The sequence below is a fragment of the Anoplophora glabripennis genome, unplaced genomic scaffold (genome assembly GCF_000390285.2).
Source record: "Anoplophora glabripennis isolate ALB-LARVAE unplaced genomic scaffold, Agla_2.0 scaffold916, whole genome shotgun sequence".
NCBI lineage: Eukaryota > Metazoa > Arthropoda > Insecta > Coleoptera > Cerambycidae > Anoplophora > Anoplophora glabripennis.
In genome coordinates this window covers 151,679-170,187 of record NW_019417022.1, presented here as the reverse complement: position 1 = coordinate 170,187, position 18,509 = coordinate 151,679, and the positions used below count along the sequence as shown (strand labels likewise).

Genomic DNA, 18,509 nt, shown 5'->3' with positions numbered 1-18,509 from the left:
CGCGCTAGCCTAAGGGCCACCTTAGCAAAGCGCATCCCAGGCTGCATAGCCGCACTACCCTACCCAACCATACCACACATAAACATGACACTACCCCCGGGGTTTACACAGACGAGCCGGCGAAGCAAGAAGAGCGCCAGAAGAAAGGGCCCTAGCCGGCGGGGCCCAGCCAGGACAAAAGGAGGTCCCACAAAGCGCCTACACCGGCCGCATTTGCGGTCGGGGTAGACGACGGATGGGGCCCACCTACGAAGGCTGTCCAGGCCTACACGAGATGAGGCAGGATAAAGAGGGATAATCCCCCTCGATTCCAAATCATTGAGGCCAATTTCTAGCCATGGAATAATGGCGTGGGTGCTAGAAAGCATCTTTATTCTTATTTTTGATGGATTTGCAAGAGTTATTCTGTACAAAGGTGTAGACGGAACAAATTCTAACTTGCATTAAAGTAAAAGTTTAAATCAGAAAATTCTATTTATAATATTGAATACAATAAAGCCTAATATTTGATTAACAAAGCTGAAGAAGCGCAAGAAAAATACATTTTCTGACAAATAAAATGCGCAAGTCATATATTTTATCTAGATATTATGTATAAGTATTAATATTAGTTATATTTGATTTTAAAAGATTCTGTCGCTGATTTTCTTTAGTCTCAGTTTCGTTCGGCAATATAGCCTCACGTTGGGCGCCAAGTCGCGGATTCCTATCGGTCTCGATTTCTTCCTCGCCTGGTTGGGCTACGTGATAAGTTGGTTGCCTGTCTCCGGTGACAGTCCCACGTTGGACGCCACGACACGGATGAGCGTTGTCTTGGTTCGATTCCGGCCGTTGAGACCTACTCTCGTTCCTCTCCGTCTTGATGTACGACCCTGCGGCCATCATGGAGGGAAAGTGAGATCTTCGATCCTCCGCCATCGTTCTAAGTTCTAGGAGCTCAGGTGGAGATTCCACAATCTAATTGTTGGGATATGTTGCGACCTAAACGGTCGTTGGAGTACGTAAGCTTGGTTTCCAGGTTAGGATACTTGGAAACGTGTTTCAGGATTTTGTGTCACCCTGTATGCACTTGGTTCGGGTCTGATACCCTAGCCACTAAGGTTACTAGGGCCTAGTGTCTGAAGATCACTGTCTTTGCTTCACTATGATTTTTTCACTGTGTACGGACTCCTTGGAGTGTCGGTACTGAAGCTTTTAGGAAGCTTGGTTCAGCGTGAAGCTGATGGCGTTAGAGCTCGAGGTTTGGGTATTTTTTCAAGACAAATAATAACTCGAGGATAAGGTAAATATATATCGTTTACTTAAATGATGCTTGATACAACAGAATGCTATGAATACGAATTATTTCAGAACGGCAAGTGCTAGACTCACCCTAATGTGTCCTGGCTGATAGACTGCAACTGCCGTGGGTGCGCGTTCAATCGCCGACATGGTGAATCACGATAGAACGGATGCTAGAAGGTCTGACTCAGCGACATCTCATTTTGGCTAGCAACTGTTGCATTTTTGCCTAGTCTGGTTGCTTGGTTATCTGAAACCATACAGATTTAATTCCGACCCGGAGGTCTTGCGGGAGACGGTTTTTGGTGTAGATTCACCCTCTTGAAAATTTCAAAAGTGGGATGAAATTTTTTATATTTTCCTCGTCTCTCGTCGGCGGTTTCAGGGAGGCTCTGGCATAACGCAGGGGTTTTCCATTGTCGTCTAGTGACATTTGGATGGTGCGGCGGTCGTCTGGGTGTCTTCAAACGTTGTGTTGAACGGCTTTTTGCATGGTAGAAGACCCGTTCGAAGCGTCTGGAGAGCTTCGAGTAGAATTTCTAAACATCCTTGAATTTTGGAAAGTTTCCTCATATGCACGTCAAAATATTATTTGAGGGGTATCATGCAGATATTGCATGGATACAATGCGTAAAAACGTCTGTCATCAATATTGTATAGGTATCTATCTACGTTGTGATAAACTTGGATTACATACAAGGATAAATTTATGTACTTATTAATGTATTACGGAAATTATGAATGCCTCAAATTCGATCATTGTGGAATCCCAGGTTCATATTATACATATTGATATTTGTCAAAATGGTATATGTGATTTGAATAAAGACAGCCGTTGATCAGAAAGGTCATACCTCAATTATATTTTACTTTCGTTTTTAATTTTTGACAGTAACGGTAAACAAGTAGTTACAACAAAAACAGATTTTAGAGCGCTTATGGAAATAAAATCAAGGGTAAAAGAGGGAGGGTGAAATAACCTCAAATTAGATGACACAGACAAACTGATCTCGGATTTGAACTCAGCGGCCCCAAAATCCTGTTTAACATGTGGTCAGACTTGATTGCTCGGCTTTTGCTCAATTTGACCTTGACGTGACCTTGAAATAACCTTAAAATGGCCTGATACAGGCAAACTAATTTCCGATTCGTACCCGGAAACCCAAAAAACCTAAACTCCAAAATCCTTTGATTTAATGCACTTTTTCTCAATCTGACCTCTAATTGACCTTGATCCTGACTATGAAGAAGGTGGGAGGTCCCGTTTCGGGTGGAATCGATTAGTTGTTGGATATAAATGATGAAAAAAAATGTTTCTCTATTTTTTTGCAAGAAATGAAGGGGGCCGAAAACCCTCCCTCTTTACGACTACCTTTTTTCTCCACCAAGTTCAAGAACCACGGAACATCGAAATGATTTTATAACGTTGCTGCTTCGTAGATTAATGACTGTGACGTCACAGAATGTATTTTTTAAATTTTTCTACATTTTGAGTTTCTCTACCTACCTATCTAATTCTAAAATTCATAGGCCTGTATTCACCTTCCAAATTATGAACAGTTAAAACATTCCTATGATACATATGTTAGCTGTATCTACCTACCTTAAAAATCAAGCGTGCCCTTAGTATGATTGTTCAATAAAAAGGAAGTTACCCGCCTCCGACTTTGCCATTTTCCACTGGCAATTTGCAATCGCTACAACCCTAGCCTGCTGCTTACGTCACACCTCGTAACCCGGGTAACGAGAAACGGTGGTGGAACTAGTGCTTCAGTGGGCACAGTTTGAGTCTGCTAAACGGCAAGCGGCGGCCGTGTGACGGTTGCGAAATTGCAGCCCGGCCTCATTGATGAGCCCCTGCTGGGGCCATGGGGCAGGCTGAGAGCAGAGAAGACGACGAAGATGACCCCGATAAATGCGGTTCGAGAAGGGCATCGGATAATCTGGTGAGAAACGAGAGAAAACACCCCTGTGCATGACATAATTTATGCTTTTTAGATTATCAGGGCTTGTAAGCTTCGCAAAATAATAAGCACATAAAAGCGTCATTATTATGTTTTTACACGATTTTTATTAAAAAAATGAGTCGATTGTATTTAACAACAATAACTATTACAACAGATTGCAATACGAAAATTCTACTCCTACCACTGCATATTTATTTATTTATTCCAATTTGCATATCTGTTGCATTTCACCATTTGCTTAAAATATATCCAAATATTATTGTTAAAGTATATTACTTGTAATATAATTTTCTCCATGGTGATTCGCAGTAGGGTATATTGTATAAAAAAAAAAAATAAAAAGTAAACTGGCAAAACTTTTGTTGAAAAATAAAATAAGGGTTGCTAGTTTCAATACCAAACAGATGCAGATTACCTAATGTTAGTGGACCTGACATTAGCAAGTTTTTATGTTGAATTTAGTAAATAATCATGATTGGAACAGGGTGTGATGATAATGTAGGTACAGGGTGATCCATAAACCCATAGACGTCGGAACTTTTAAATTGATGGCTTAAATAACACAAATAAAAAAATAGGTTGTCTATAAACAGATAATAGTAATTCCATTCATAAAAATAATAGTACAGGATTCTATAATACTATTTCGAGAAATCAGTATTAAGTCACGTAATCTCAGTTATTATTTTTCAGTAAACCGTTTCTTTTTAAATTTGGTAGACGTAATTGTTGGTGAAAAACTGTACCTACTAAAAAAATCCCCAAAATTTTGAAACCCTCAAAATAAATGGTCCTTTTTTGGGGTTTCAAAAGTTAAGCGTTAATCTTCATCTTAAAAAATCTTTAAAGAATTAAAAAAAAAACTCTCAGGTTCCAAGTCGCTATTGACCACGTTTTTTATTCAAATTTACAAATTTTAAAAATCCACAATTTTTAAAAATAAATCAGTTCAGTTCAATGGCAGATTTTAATGCTTACAAATGTGTATAACAAAATTGCTTTTATGTGCATATCCTGCTGGATTTATATCGAAAAACAACTAAATTGATGTCACCATAACGTACGTTTTCTCCCTCTAGTTATCGAGTTAGAACAAAAATACATTTTTTTGTAAGGGAAAAAAATACAAATAAATGAGTTATATAATCAATTTGTAGGCTTTTAAAGTCATACAACTTTCATGACTTTTATGGGTAGGTATAGTACAAATTTGAAAAAATAAACTTAACCGAAAAAAGATTAGGTATGGCAAGATATTAAGCAAAAAAAAACATAAAATAATTGGATTTAATATCTTTGTTAATATAACGTGTCAAGAATGTTTAGTCTTTTATCTATCATTTATCTTTTATCTTAATCTTAACATTTTTATCTTGTTTATAAACATGTAATCTTAATTTAATTCACAAAGAACTGGCATCAGAAGGGAAAAATAGCGAGCTTTAGCGCGTACGCGTACAACTTCCAAGGTCAGGTCTTAGGACTTTAAGACTTCTAAACTAGGTTAAGATTTTTTTAAATCTGCACATTTTTTTCTTATAGTTTCTGAACGAGTAGTAAATGAAAAAGAAAGATAATATATTTGTGTCTATTTAAATTTTAAATGCCATACAAAAATTACAATTATTGCTTATAAATAAAGTTTGAAAACAAAATTAAGAAAATTTCGCTCTGGATATTGGAGCGCCCAAGCTACTGAAATTTACGTTTTTACGAAGTATTAAAATACTAGAATGGCACCAATTGTAAAGATGTAAAAAACCCTGCAAAATCAGAATACACAATTAGAAAAACATTTTAAAAATTTATTGCCGAAAAAGCAATTTTTGAGAAAAATAGTGTTTTTTGCACAAAATGACATGAACGCATTAGAATCATTTTGGTGATAGTCATTTATTTGTTCTTTTTTCATTTTGGTTGGATATGAATTTCAGCGGTAATTATTTTTAATTTACGTCGTACTCAAAAGAAAATGTAAAAGTAATGTAGGGTAGTGCGTGGTAATCCAGGGTAATACAAATACTTTTCAAATTTATGGAACTATCTTAAACATGAAAATTTGTACTTTGTTAAATATTTGGCTGATAAAATACAAGAAATATAGCATTATGATTATGTATTTCTGGAAAAATGCTATCTGATGCAGCTCCAATATACGGGTCTACTCTACTACTCCGCAGATTACAATACCGTCCACTGCCGTCCAGCATCGAATTATATCAACAATATCTAGTAAACAGCTAAGATCATACCTAAAAGATATGACATAGTTTGTAGGTTACATCTCACCATTAAAATGTACGAGGTTAGTCGAAAATAAGTACTCATTAAATTAATTTCTGGCCAAACCGTAACTTGAAAAATGAATTGCTGACAAATTTCTATTACCATATTGTACAAAAAATGTATTATATATTTTTAATTATTTTTTCGCCATCACTTTTTTAAACTGACGTTTAATTGTTTTTCTGATTGCATAGGTATGTCTACGTTGTATCCCATTAAAATAAATTAATAATAAAGTTACTTGTGTCGGTACTTAATTAAAATACAGATGTCCGAAAGCAATGTACTATACCTATATTACTGATTAAACTATGAAAAATGTAAAACTTTATATTTTTATAAAATGTGCGAAGTAACATATTTAGATCTATAGAGCCTTCATAAATGATTACAACCACGTGACTGCCGAGCTTAGGCAATCAACATTGCACGGCTGGTGCTGTCAACTAAAAATCCTTAAATCTTAGTCACCAATACTAATGATTCGTTTACAATGAACAACGACAAACCGTTACGTCTACGTTTGAGGTAATGCCATCGTTGATTGTTTGAATAAAATCTCGGGCAAAATTACACCAATCATCAGCCGATGAAACAGAATGTTGTGTTTTAAAGTAACTTTGTTCTTTTAATTAATTTTAATAATTTTTAATTTTACCGAATTTAATTGCCAAAGTGCAAGAAATAAAACTACTGTTCCAAATAAAATTACTGGTCACATGGCTTGTAATCATCTGTGATAGCTCTATATATGTATACCCATCCCTATAACACACATATTTTTAATACAGGGTGGGCCAAGTTGTACAAAATCAAGAAACCTAAACTACATAATTAATTTGAAACATACAGGACGATGAGTAAAAACGGGATACGCCAAAGATTACATTTTTTAAATGGAACACCCTGTATATTTTTAAACATATGAATATCCGAGAAATGTCTATATATGGCAATATAAACAGTTTATCATTTTATAGCGGGGTTGCCAAGTTTTGTAGAAATTTCTTCGAATTTTGGAAAAAACATGACCTCGAAGAAGTTGTATTAACTTTCAGCTACTAACACTTGGAACAAAGTAATTAGACGTATTTATAGGCAAATGTTAGACAAAGGCTCCTATATTAGCTAATATCGATATTTTGTACAGGGCATTTTTTATAATACGATAATTTCTAGAAAGTTCAAACTTGATTTTCTAAAGTTTTTCAAATGGAACACCCTGCATTTTATTCTATTTTATTCACATATCAGTCCACTTCAACTTTTATTAAGCATGTCCTATATCTAAAATTGTTAGTTTTTAAGAATAGCAACATTTCTGAAAAAAACTTAATTTTTATTATTTTATAGAATACCACAAATAAATATTAAATAATAAAATTAACTCAAAATGGAATGATAAATTATGAATTGACAAGTTGACATGTGACTGTTTTTTCCAAAGTCATCTCGTGCGACCGAAAATAATAAAATATAGGTTTTTCCAGAAATGTTGCTATATCTTAAAAACTAACAACTTTAGGTGTCGAACAGACTTAATAAAAGTTGAAGTGGACTGATATGTGAATAAAATAGAACAATAAAATACAGGGGTGTTCTATTTGAAAAATTTTATAAAATCAAGTTTGAACTTTCTAAAAATGATTGAATTATAAAAAATGCCCTGTATAAAATATCGATATTAGCTAATATAGGAATCTTTGCCTAACATTTGTCTATAACTCTGTCAAATATTTTTGCTCCAAGTGTTAATAGTTGAAAGGTAATACAGCTTCTTTGAAGTCATGCTTTTTCCAAAATTCGAAGAGCTTTCTACACTAAAATAATAAACTGTTTATATTGCCATATATAGAATTTTCTCAGTAATCCATATGGTTAAAAATATATAGGGTGTTCCATTTAAAAAATGTAATATTTGGCGTGTCCCGTTTTTACTAATCGCCCTGTATGTTTCAAATTAAGGTTTTTTGATTCTGTACAACTTTTATATAAACTTTTTTTCTGTATTATGAATAACAAGAGAGTTACTTTACTTTCTCACGCTAATGGCCCACCCTGTATATGTAGTTTTGGCAGTGTACATATTTTAAAACTAACCAAAAATAATTTTATTCTAATTTTTTATTTAATATTTTTTTCCTAAAATTTGATAAACGTTAAAAGAACCCTAAGGAAATATTGAGCAGTTATCATAACTTATTTATTTATTTCCTTCTTTTTTTATGATGTCCTGTATTTTTTTGTTCCTTTTAATTTTGTTTGTTATTAATGTACTTTTTTATTATTATTGTCTTTAAACCCGCCCTGTTCTATAATTGGTTAGTACCTGTTGAACAGTAAATTAAATAAATAAATAAATAAATAAATAAATAAATAAATAAATAAATAAATAAATAAACTTAATCAGAAATCTTTTGTATTTACGTATTTTATATAATATTTTAAATTTCGAATTATAAATTATTGTGCTATAGAACCAAATTAAACAAATGTATAATGAATATCTGGTAACATTCCTTGGTGTTTTTAATTAAAAAAAAATACAGTTTTAATTTGTTAAAACTCAATTAACAATTATTTAAATTTGGGAAAGTAGTGAAAAGTTTAATAATTTTCAGTGGAACGATAATGAAAGAATATCATTTACCTATTATTGTTTTTAATTAAATCAATGTTAATATAACGTTATTAAAACGTCGCTTTTTTGAAATTTTAACTTTTAACACAACTAACAATAAAACACTAAAGAAAATATATACAGGGCGTATTTTAAGTCGAGGATATAAATTGAGAGGCATATTCCTTGGATGATGTTAAACAAAAATGTTTTATGGATATAGGATACAGTCAGTAACGAATTAATTATTTCCTGCTTTAGCACATTGAAGGATTACTAAATATATTTATATAGTAGATAGGTATATGATTTTTTATATATAACGTCCAATTTATACTACGTCGTTGTATGCTGCATAAAAATAATAATATATTTATAAATACTTTCAGAATTAGTAACGTGGCCGTGCTGTTATGTATTTTTTGCCACTTTATATAATACAAATCATCCTACTACGTGAATCAGCCTCTATCGTGTGTGCCGAGGTACTTAGGTATATTCTCAAAGACCAAACGCGCGTTGAGGTTAGTACGACTTGAAGAACCATTTGAAAATTCCCATCGAAAATGACGAACGGGCTAATATTTTGATGACCTTTGCTTTAATAAGATAAAATAAATTTTGTTCTGTAAAGCAGAGCTCAGTTTGAACGGAGACTTGTGCAGTGCGTGGTAACTATGTTTAGTGTTGTGTATTTCAGTGAATGTCCATACATTTGATCGAAAATGTAAGATTTCAATAACTTAAAATGGAAGCTAAATTATATTTTAACGTTTACCCCTACAAGCACTGGAGAGCCGGGCATACAAGGGTAGGTAGAATTTCAATTCTATACAGCTGTACGTAACTGACGAAAAAGTTCACATTACTAACGGCACTTTGCCGCTCGATCCACATTTAACATATTTGGTTATAATAACGGCTTAAAAACTGGTACATAGCGGCTTGGTAGCCATGTGTTTAAATCTCAACGTCTTCCAATCTATTTAATATAATCCAAACATTTAATATAATTTTTAGTACCGACCATTCAGAAACGGTAGCGTTTCCAATAATTATATTAATTTACAATATATATGCTCACTTTTGTCTATAAATTTTGGGGAATTTAATAAAAATGTGCCCGGGAATATGAATTTGTAATTATGGGAACCATATTAATTCATTATGTAAATATTGTCATTGTTCTATTTTTTTTGAGTGTATTAATCACGGAAGTCTTCCGACATTAAGAAAAAGTAAAAAATTCAATGTATTATTTTACTGAAGCTTAGTCACTGAAATTGTACGGATTATGAATCAGTTTTCTTAGAATACACAATATTGTAGTTGGTACATGTTATCAATTCTTGCGAGTTGATTGCAGATTTTATAAATATTGTAGTTAAGTACAGTTCTAACAAATGTAAATATACAAAGTTTGTTAGTTATAAAATGTGTCCCCCAAAAATAATAAATTAATTTTAAACTGGGGATTTTCTTTTATCGACCACAAGTAAATACAATTCTCAGAAAATAATTTCAGGTTTTCTGTCTCAAAATGAAACTTGAAATACTTAACTACTAATAAATAACATAAATCAATATAAATGATACCTACTTAAAAATTAGAGAATACAGTTTATTAGCACATATTATGCATTAAAGAAAGAAATAAAGAAATATGAAAACATCGTGATGCTTAACAACATTAAATTATAAAATTTACGTAGGCTTGTAAGTGTAGATGTTCGTGATTTTCGAAAAATCGGGTCAAAATCGTCATCATCAAGACGACATCGGTGTCTTATTTATTAATACTTTTTATTTATTTACTTTGTTACATTTGTTCCTTTTGGTTACAATATGATTATTTAAAGGACCTTTTAATTTCAAATTTAAATCAAGCAATCATTTTAAAACTAAAGCGTCAATTGAATACCTATACCTATTATGTAAATGTACTTAATAAATTTATATAATAAAGTATTTATTAAATTTAATGTAATGAGTAGAAACAAATCATTATAAATTTAAATACTGTGACGAGATCTTACTATAGTTATTAATTATTGTTATTATCGTTATTAATTAATTATTGTTATATTTAGTTACTATAGCATTGGGTCTTTGATTTTAGTCCTTAACAATGCATTTTTTATATATCTTTGTTTGGTTAGTTTAATATTTTTAAGTAGATATATGTTTACGTTTACATTGCCAATAATTTGATATTCTAATTGATTGGTAGTTTATATTTTGTTCAAAATACATATTCGAAAGCGAAATTAAAAATGGTACAGTTTTCTGTAATGTAACGAGTTTAAAATTAACATGTAAAACTCATCTAGCTCGATTTATAGAAAAATATGTGTAGGTATTTTATATAAAGTTATCTTATTAATCAAATCAAGTCATACGTTCCCAAAATACTAAAAAGTACTTATATAAATTTATATTTCATTAAATTCTTTTTAAGACTAGCTAACTACGAAAATATCATTATAGGCAGCCATTAAAGGCAATTTATTCCAACGAAAATCTGACCTTAACCTGTTAGAACCAGGTACACAAAACCAAACAAAAACCATATGAATTCTCAAACGTATACCGACGNATAAAACATTCCATATCTCCGCAACTGTTACTTTGCGGGCCCATGTTTATTGAGACTTTTCTGCTTATTTTGGTTCATAATATTACCTCCTTAAATATTTTACACTCTTTTTTTAACACCCTATATAATATATTTTTCAAAAATTAAGGAATATTTATGTTTAGGTACACCGTTTATTTTATTTTTTTTTATTCAACATTATTTTTCAATTAATTTTGATATGTCTGTTATAAACGACAAAATTGTTAATTAAAAAAAATAGAATAATATGCAGTATGTTGCAACACGTACATTACTCGACGTTTTTTGCATGTATGAAAAAAAATCGAATAATTTTTAGTAATAACAACATTTTTCTCGACATTTTTATACAGCTGTAATATCCCAAAGAGGAAAAAGTTTTTTATTTGTGGATTTACGACAAAAAGTCACTCTTTGTAAAAACTCCTGCTTGTTCCAAAACGGTCAAAACTGTTAAAATATTTCAATTTTTATACAGGGTGTTCAGTATTTAGAAAAGTATTGTTAGTCGCCAAAAGTAAAATACCGTTATTTTTGACAATACCAAAAAATATTATCAGAGATGTCATTTATTAGGATCCACAGGGGATTAAAATATATATTTTTTTTAACAATGCGGGCAGCTAATTTGTATGTACCACTTTATTTGATATTTGCAAAGTTTATGCAATAATCAATTTCTTTAATTTTATTTTTTTCCGGATATTACAGCGGGACATGTTGTATATAGAGGTATACACAATTTTTTTATAATTTGTTATTTCAAAAAACGTCGAGTAACGTACGTGTTGCAGCATACTGCATATTATTCTATTTTTTTAATTAACAATTTTGTCGTGTATAACAGTAACTTAACAAAATTAATTGAAAAATGTTGGATAAAATAAAATTAAATAAACTGTGTACCTGAACATAAACATTCCTTACTTTTTTAAAAATATATAAGTTTATTATAAATGCACGGTATCAATCATTCAATGTGCCAACTTAAATTTCTAGTCACACTGAGATAGCATGTTTTTACCTAAAGATCTGAGTTAGCATGTTTTCCAAGCTTAATTTGAGATAGCATGTTTTGCAACTGAAATTTGAGATAGCATGTTTTCCAACCGAAATCTGAGATAGCATGTTTTCGTAGTAAAGCGTCGATACGCTTTATCGATAATCTTTTACAAACACACTGTACAGAGTAACAGCTGCAGTAACGGTTTTGGTGGAACAAGGAACACACCTATATAATTTAGAACAATAGGCAATTTGTGGTGAGCTTACCAGCATACCAGGATTCGTATATTCCACTCATTGGTTACAATATTTAAAATTGAGATAGCATACCTACTCAGATTTTTGGTTAGCCATTGGTAAATTCGTTTGAAATTAAGGAATAATATAATTAGAATAATATATCGACGTTTTGTACATTCCACATCCACATTTAAATTCAACAATGGACCTAAGTTTTTACCAAGTTAACATAGGTTATACAACCCATCTACTTATGCGTTATATAAATAACAACTAAAAAACAATTGAATCCATGGGTTTCGTTTAATTTGCTAATAAAATTGTTGAAAATATCTTATCTAAAATTTGGAGAAATCTAATCGTGAAAAATTTCGGGGATTAGTGTAATATCTATTTCAAAAGCTTTTCATACAGAAAGAGATTTAATGGGATATGACGTAATATGCATGTTTGTGTGTATATGAAGTTGCATACCTCTCAGAATTATTCTAATTTAAATTATTTTCTTTAGGTTTTTTCGGTTCCATATTTGCATCAACGACATTCCCTAATTCAAATTTGTGACTTGTTATTAATATGTTTTTTCGTCGATAGACTGTTGCAAAATGATCTATGATATAAATCATTAGATATAACGATTGGCCCAAGTCATAGGGTCACCTGAAATTTATATGAGGTACATTATAATTTTTTGGTTATTTTAAAGTTACGTTTCAACACTTCTGTGCTGTTTTAGTTCAAATTTATTTCATCAAGTACTTACATAATTTTTATATTTTTATTGTGTATAATTTTATCAGATTTTCCACGATTGTGTGTAAAATAAACCACTGGCATTGAGTAAATCGATTGGTTTAGTGAATCTATTCACCAGTTATCTTCCTTAAGTTAGTTGTTTAAAAAAAATACTTTAGCAGCTTAAAATTTAATTTTTTTAATAGCCACTTCCCTTTCTAATGAATACAAAATTAAAAAAAATTAGAGTTTCATGAAATAAATTATAACCAAAATAGCGTAGAAATATTGAAAATGCAATTTTAAACCTAAATATGCAAAAAAATATTTGATTGAATTTGGATTTAAAAATTGTGGCCGCTGTGTTGAAAGGAAGTAAAACTAGTTTTAAACTTAGTTTTCTTCGGACTTTTCTTTGTATGTACCATTAAGATCTAAAAATTAATGGATAGAAAAGTTGCAATCTTTAAAATTAGTACAAAATAGAAATACGAATTATTAAAACTTAATATTAAAAATGTGCTTTTGTTGTCATAATGGTTTACTTCGTAAGCCGACTCTAGTCAGTGCGGTCACTTGCCTCCTAACATATGCTCAAAATCCATTTTCGATGCACACATGCCACCTTCGAATCCAATTTTCGCGCACTCGCTGGAAAACACCTCGAGAAAAGTAAATAGTGGTACGCAAAAAACACTCAGACACGGTCCAATTCCAGAAACCAGTTGAATTGCGTATTGCTGGACGCTTGGTACCTCGTGTTATACGCCGCGCCGTTGTCGCATTGCTCGATATGAATTTTATCGAATTTTAAATTTATTACAACGCTAATTATTTTATAGAATTAAGCATAAAAAAGTGATAAACATTGTATTTTATGGTATTCTATGCACGCAGTTATGTCAGTATTCCTTAATTAATCGAATTTTTGTACATCAAGTTTGAGATTTTGATAATTCTTTTCTCGAAATTGGTTGAGTTTAGGACCCATGTCATATAAGGTTATTTTGTTTATTTTAATGTATTCTGTCGTCTGTTAAAATTAAGGCAGTCAAACTTTTAACATCCTGCATATTTAAGTAACTACTTTATATGAAATAATTACGATATTATTGGAACTTTGGAAACTTCCGATTGACCTTTTTACCGTACCGTAAAGTGCTGCATCATGCAGCAACTCATTCTACTTAAACAAAAAACTTGTTTTTTACCATCTACTGCAAATAGGGAACGAGCTGATTGGGACTATCGACTCAGTTCCATGACTAGCATTTATAATTTGATAAAGATTTCATCTACCATCTACATACATTTCTTTTTATATATTTATAACAAAATAAGACCAGCTAGATTGATTACGAAATGGGAACCTCATTGAAACGCGATCCTTTGGTATTAGGTGTAGCAGATCATTTTTTTCTATATGATACCAATGACTTTCTGATTTAAGTATACAGTGTGTAGAAACTAATATTCGTGTTTTAAATCGGTACTAACCAAAGACGGAGTATAAAGCTTATATATTTATTTCATATTTTTCGATCCCTGAAATAAAATGTACTTAAATTAATTCACTTCCGATTAAAGCGGAAGGTGCACGCCAATTTGCTAACAGTGTGCAACCAATATTTCAAATAATAATCTTTTAAAAACTTCTATTTCAAAAATTATAGCGTGTTATTCTTTCTCTTCAAGAAACAGCAAACAAAACTGCAAATATCTGAGAAACTGTTGATTCTACGGCATAAGCGAATAGGAAAGATCTCGGGAAAAATATTGTATAAAATTAAATTCTTTATGCTATGCATTTTTTTAGATTGAAAAATTTTTTAGCATAGTAACACCATCTTTGAATATAGAGAAAGAAAATACGTGTCAAATTTAATCCTTTACTGTTCTACGCCTATGAATAGTAGCGAAATACATCTTTTAATTTTTAAGGATATGCCAGTGGAAATGTTAAGTGACATGCCCAGTATATTTTAGAAACAGTTCTAAGGGTACAGACCTTCTGACGTTCATTGGTGATGAAAAAACTAGCTTACAGTGTGGTTAAAATAACACTTGTCATTACTGACAGAGTAAGTTAGTTTTTCTACGGGCGATGAACATCAGCAGAATGTCTTAAAAATCATATTTTTTACCTTTAGATTTACAAGCCCAGCTCTGGGCTTTAGAACAGGAACTCATCTACGACTATACAGGGTGTCTTTCTTTCAACTTCTAAACATTTTTCACCACTTCGGATTAGTTACTGGTCACTACTCTAATGGAATCTGACAGATGCTATTTTATTTGGGAGACTCAAAAATAGTGTAGGTACTTATATAGTACTCCAGTAACAACAAAGGAAAATTGTATGCATAGAGAGGCAAGTAAGACATTTTGAACATTTATTAAAATAAATTTGACAATTATAAACCTGTGCAAGTTGTCATGTTGATTGTTACTTACCTGTCACGGCCAACCTAAAATGTGCGAAACAAATGGAAACACCATTTTAGGAAAAGGGAAATGTTTATTCGTAAATAAAATGGAAACGACTGGGTTTAGGTATAGAGAAACTTTAGCAAAGTTACACTCAATTTTAGTGCAGAATGCAAATACGTTAAAAAAATTGGAGGTTTCCATTTAAACATTTCGAGTTTTCCACATTTTCTGAACTTCATATTCGACCATTTTTTTTTTGACCACCTTGTATAAAAACTGGAAAATTTTCATGTCAATTCCGATAAATTAGATCTTCCTGTACAAAATGTCTAATTCACACAAAAAATAAACCTGTGTTTCCGGGAAAACTAAATTTTGGACAGTCTGCATCTGTCAATTTTTGCCTAAAAATCAAAATATCTTGGAAACACTCAATTCTAAGCATGAAGCGCGCCATATGTTTCAACTTAAAAATTAAATGCTCTTTCCAAAAATGCATAATATACAAGGGGTCTATTTAAAATAAAAAAGTTGGTATCGACCTCCGGTATAACCGGAAAATATATTAACTTGGTAGGTCCCACAGCCCGTATCACACTACCACAATTTCAAAAAAATCCTTCGAGCGGTTTCCATGGATGGAGTTCATGGTGGGACACCCTGCATAGTTGACTAAGTTCCAGTAAACATAACATAATCATTTTAAGCGCATTTTTAAATGCGCATATCCATAGTCCCATATTCTCTTAATCGTGCAGCTAGATGTATTCAAATTATTTATTAAAAATAAATTATTATTAAAATGAAACTTAACAACAAGAGTAATGTTAATCATTTATCAGGAACATAAATAGAATGTAAATTTTGCACTTAAGTTAAATATTAATAAATGTATTTTAATTCTCCTGCACTCTACCTTATATAACTAACTTCGCAATTATTGAAGTTGTCTATTAATCAATTTACCTAATATCTTTCTATATTGTGCCATCTATCTTATATTAAATCTAATCGCCTATCAATCAATTCAATTGGTTTTTATATTGCTTCATTTCCGCAGAGAATATGACAGTAAATTTATGACCTCGAAAAACGGTGTACCTATATCAAACATGCCGAGTTTTCCTATTAATTTTTATGTTTATTGAAACTGAGTCATCAATTGTGTAGTTACAACGATAGTTTTGCATCTATATGGCAAAAGTGGTATTTGCGCGTGCATTGAAGATTGCGGTTTTTCCAAATAGGTCCCTTTTTCATCTAGCAACAGGGCCCCTCATTGAGCGCCAATTTGTGTTTTTAAATAGGTCTCTTGTTCATCTAGCAACAGGGCCTCACGTTGTGCGCCATGTCGCGGATTGCAGTATGTTGGTTGTCGCTGTTCCGACATGGCCCCACATTGAGCGCCATGAATTTTCCTCCCTTGACTCATCGGCGATCTCGAGACAAGAAATGGCACATGCTCGAAACATTGGTAATTTTTCTGATCGATCGGAGCTGTTCTCCGTGCTTGGCATTCCTATTTTGTGGCGGGAATCGCACCATATACCTATGTTTCTTTGGTAGAAATGTTGCTGATATTCGAAACATAGGCGAATTTGAATATTATTATCGGTCAATTTCGCAAGGTCCGTGTATGCTTAGCCTACAAAATTCTGACACTTGAATGAACTATATTGCACAATTTTTTAAGTTTATGTTGAATGCAATTTTCTACTTAAAATAAGACTTTTAAATGTATAATGTCAAGTATTAAATCAATAGTTAATTGGAATTCAAAAACTTTTTTAAGGGTTGTTTTTGATCAATATCAAATTTAAAATAAGTACAGAATACTTATCGACAGTGATATGATATACTATTTGATGTGCCGTTCTAATAGTTAAAGAGATATGACATCAGCATTTAAATTATTACTACTTACCATGCTTTTGTCCAGCACATTGGGTTTATCCTTTCCGATATCCCTTATTATTATCCTGATAGGCATATAAAACTTTATTACTGTAATCATCATAAAGAGTTCTATTCTGATAAGTAAAAATATAATCACATATAAAAATAAAGTTTCTTGTTATATTCTAAAACGTGGCAATCTGGCAACAATTCAATACATTGCTCTCTTCATATCGATCATATTCTTTTATGCGATGATGTTAAATTTTACATCAATCAGACAACGTGTATGAAAATTACAGGACCTATGCTATTTTAAAACAAAAATACCTTGTATATAGAAATTGTATCCGGGGAATACCAACCCAAGAGACAAATTGCTTGTTTATGTTGTATCAGGTTTATCACATTCCAAAGTCAAATCAGCATTAAAATGTGCGATAATGGGCTTCGTACCACTTTGTTGTGTATATGGATGATAATATTCAACTTCCGTTTGATAAATATTTATCATTATATTTTGAACCACAAAACCGATATTAACAACTGAATTTAGGTACAGAAATTCTGTACATGATGTTGAAAATAATATAGGTAGACTGAAATAAAAAGTATGGTAAAATTCCTCGAACTTTCCATGTTACGAATTTTACTTGAAAATTCTATGGCAACAGGTTACCATGAAAAGTTCGAGGAATTTTACCATACTTTCTATTACAGTGTATATAGTTAGCGATAGGTATGATCAACATTTTTTTAATATTCACATTCCATCTTAAAGACATTTGTGAAAGAATTGATGAACAATTTAATTTTATTAAAAGGACGGCACACTTACTTGTTTTGGATACAAAATTTAACAATTGCTTTGTATATGCATCAAAAATATTTACTAGTGTAACTTGTTCAAAAACTAAGTATGTTTGGCAAGGTCGAGTTTGACAACATAGAGAGTGCCAAAAACACTTCTGAACAAGTTACATACGGCATTTTTTAAAAAGAAAATAATAATTTTGTCTATCTGCTAATAATGTGACGCAGCATAAAATAATATAGACTTTTTACGTATGTATGCATAAAATAGTTATTTATGCAATTAGTTATAAAAGTAAGTTTTTTACCATACCAGGGAGGGCAGCAAAATTTAGGTACAAAGTATTGAAAAAAAAATCAAATATAATTGGGTAGTTTTATTTTAAGTACTATTGAAATACATATAGCGAAATGTGCTCAACGTTATTTTTTATAGTAAAAGTCCATTCCTCTGCTTTTGTCCGAAATAAACTTCTCTATTACTTTTTCATTAAAGTTTGGTATTTCTCTCAAAATTGAATTTTGCAAGTGCTACAGTCAGTTTAAATTCTTACAATTGCTTAATAAACACACATGTAACAAAATTTTACTTATTTTAATAAAATTTCATGGTAAACAG

General features: G+C 31.5%; 1 protein-coding gene across 2 annotated transcripts in view; it reads left to right on the top strand.

Moving 5' to 3' along the window:
* Positions 1–3,112: 3,112 nt before the first annotated feature.
* LOC108915171 (monocarboxylate transporter 14) overlaps positions 3,113–18,509 on the top strand; it is a 141,424-nt gene continuing 126,027 nt past the window's right edge. Inside the window, exon 1 of one of the 2 annotated variants that reach the window (XM_018721137.2) lies at positions 3,113–3,227. In XM_018721137.2, the coding sequence (XP_018576653.1) occupies positions 3,150–3,227 (78 nt within the window). In that variant the 5' untranslated portion in view covers positions 3,113–3,149. Of the gene's footprint in view, positions 3,228–8,667; positions 8,966–18,509 lie in introns of those variants that run through there. The other variant, XM_018721138.2, reaches the window with a different exon arrangement.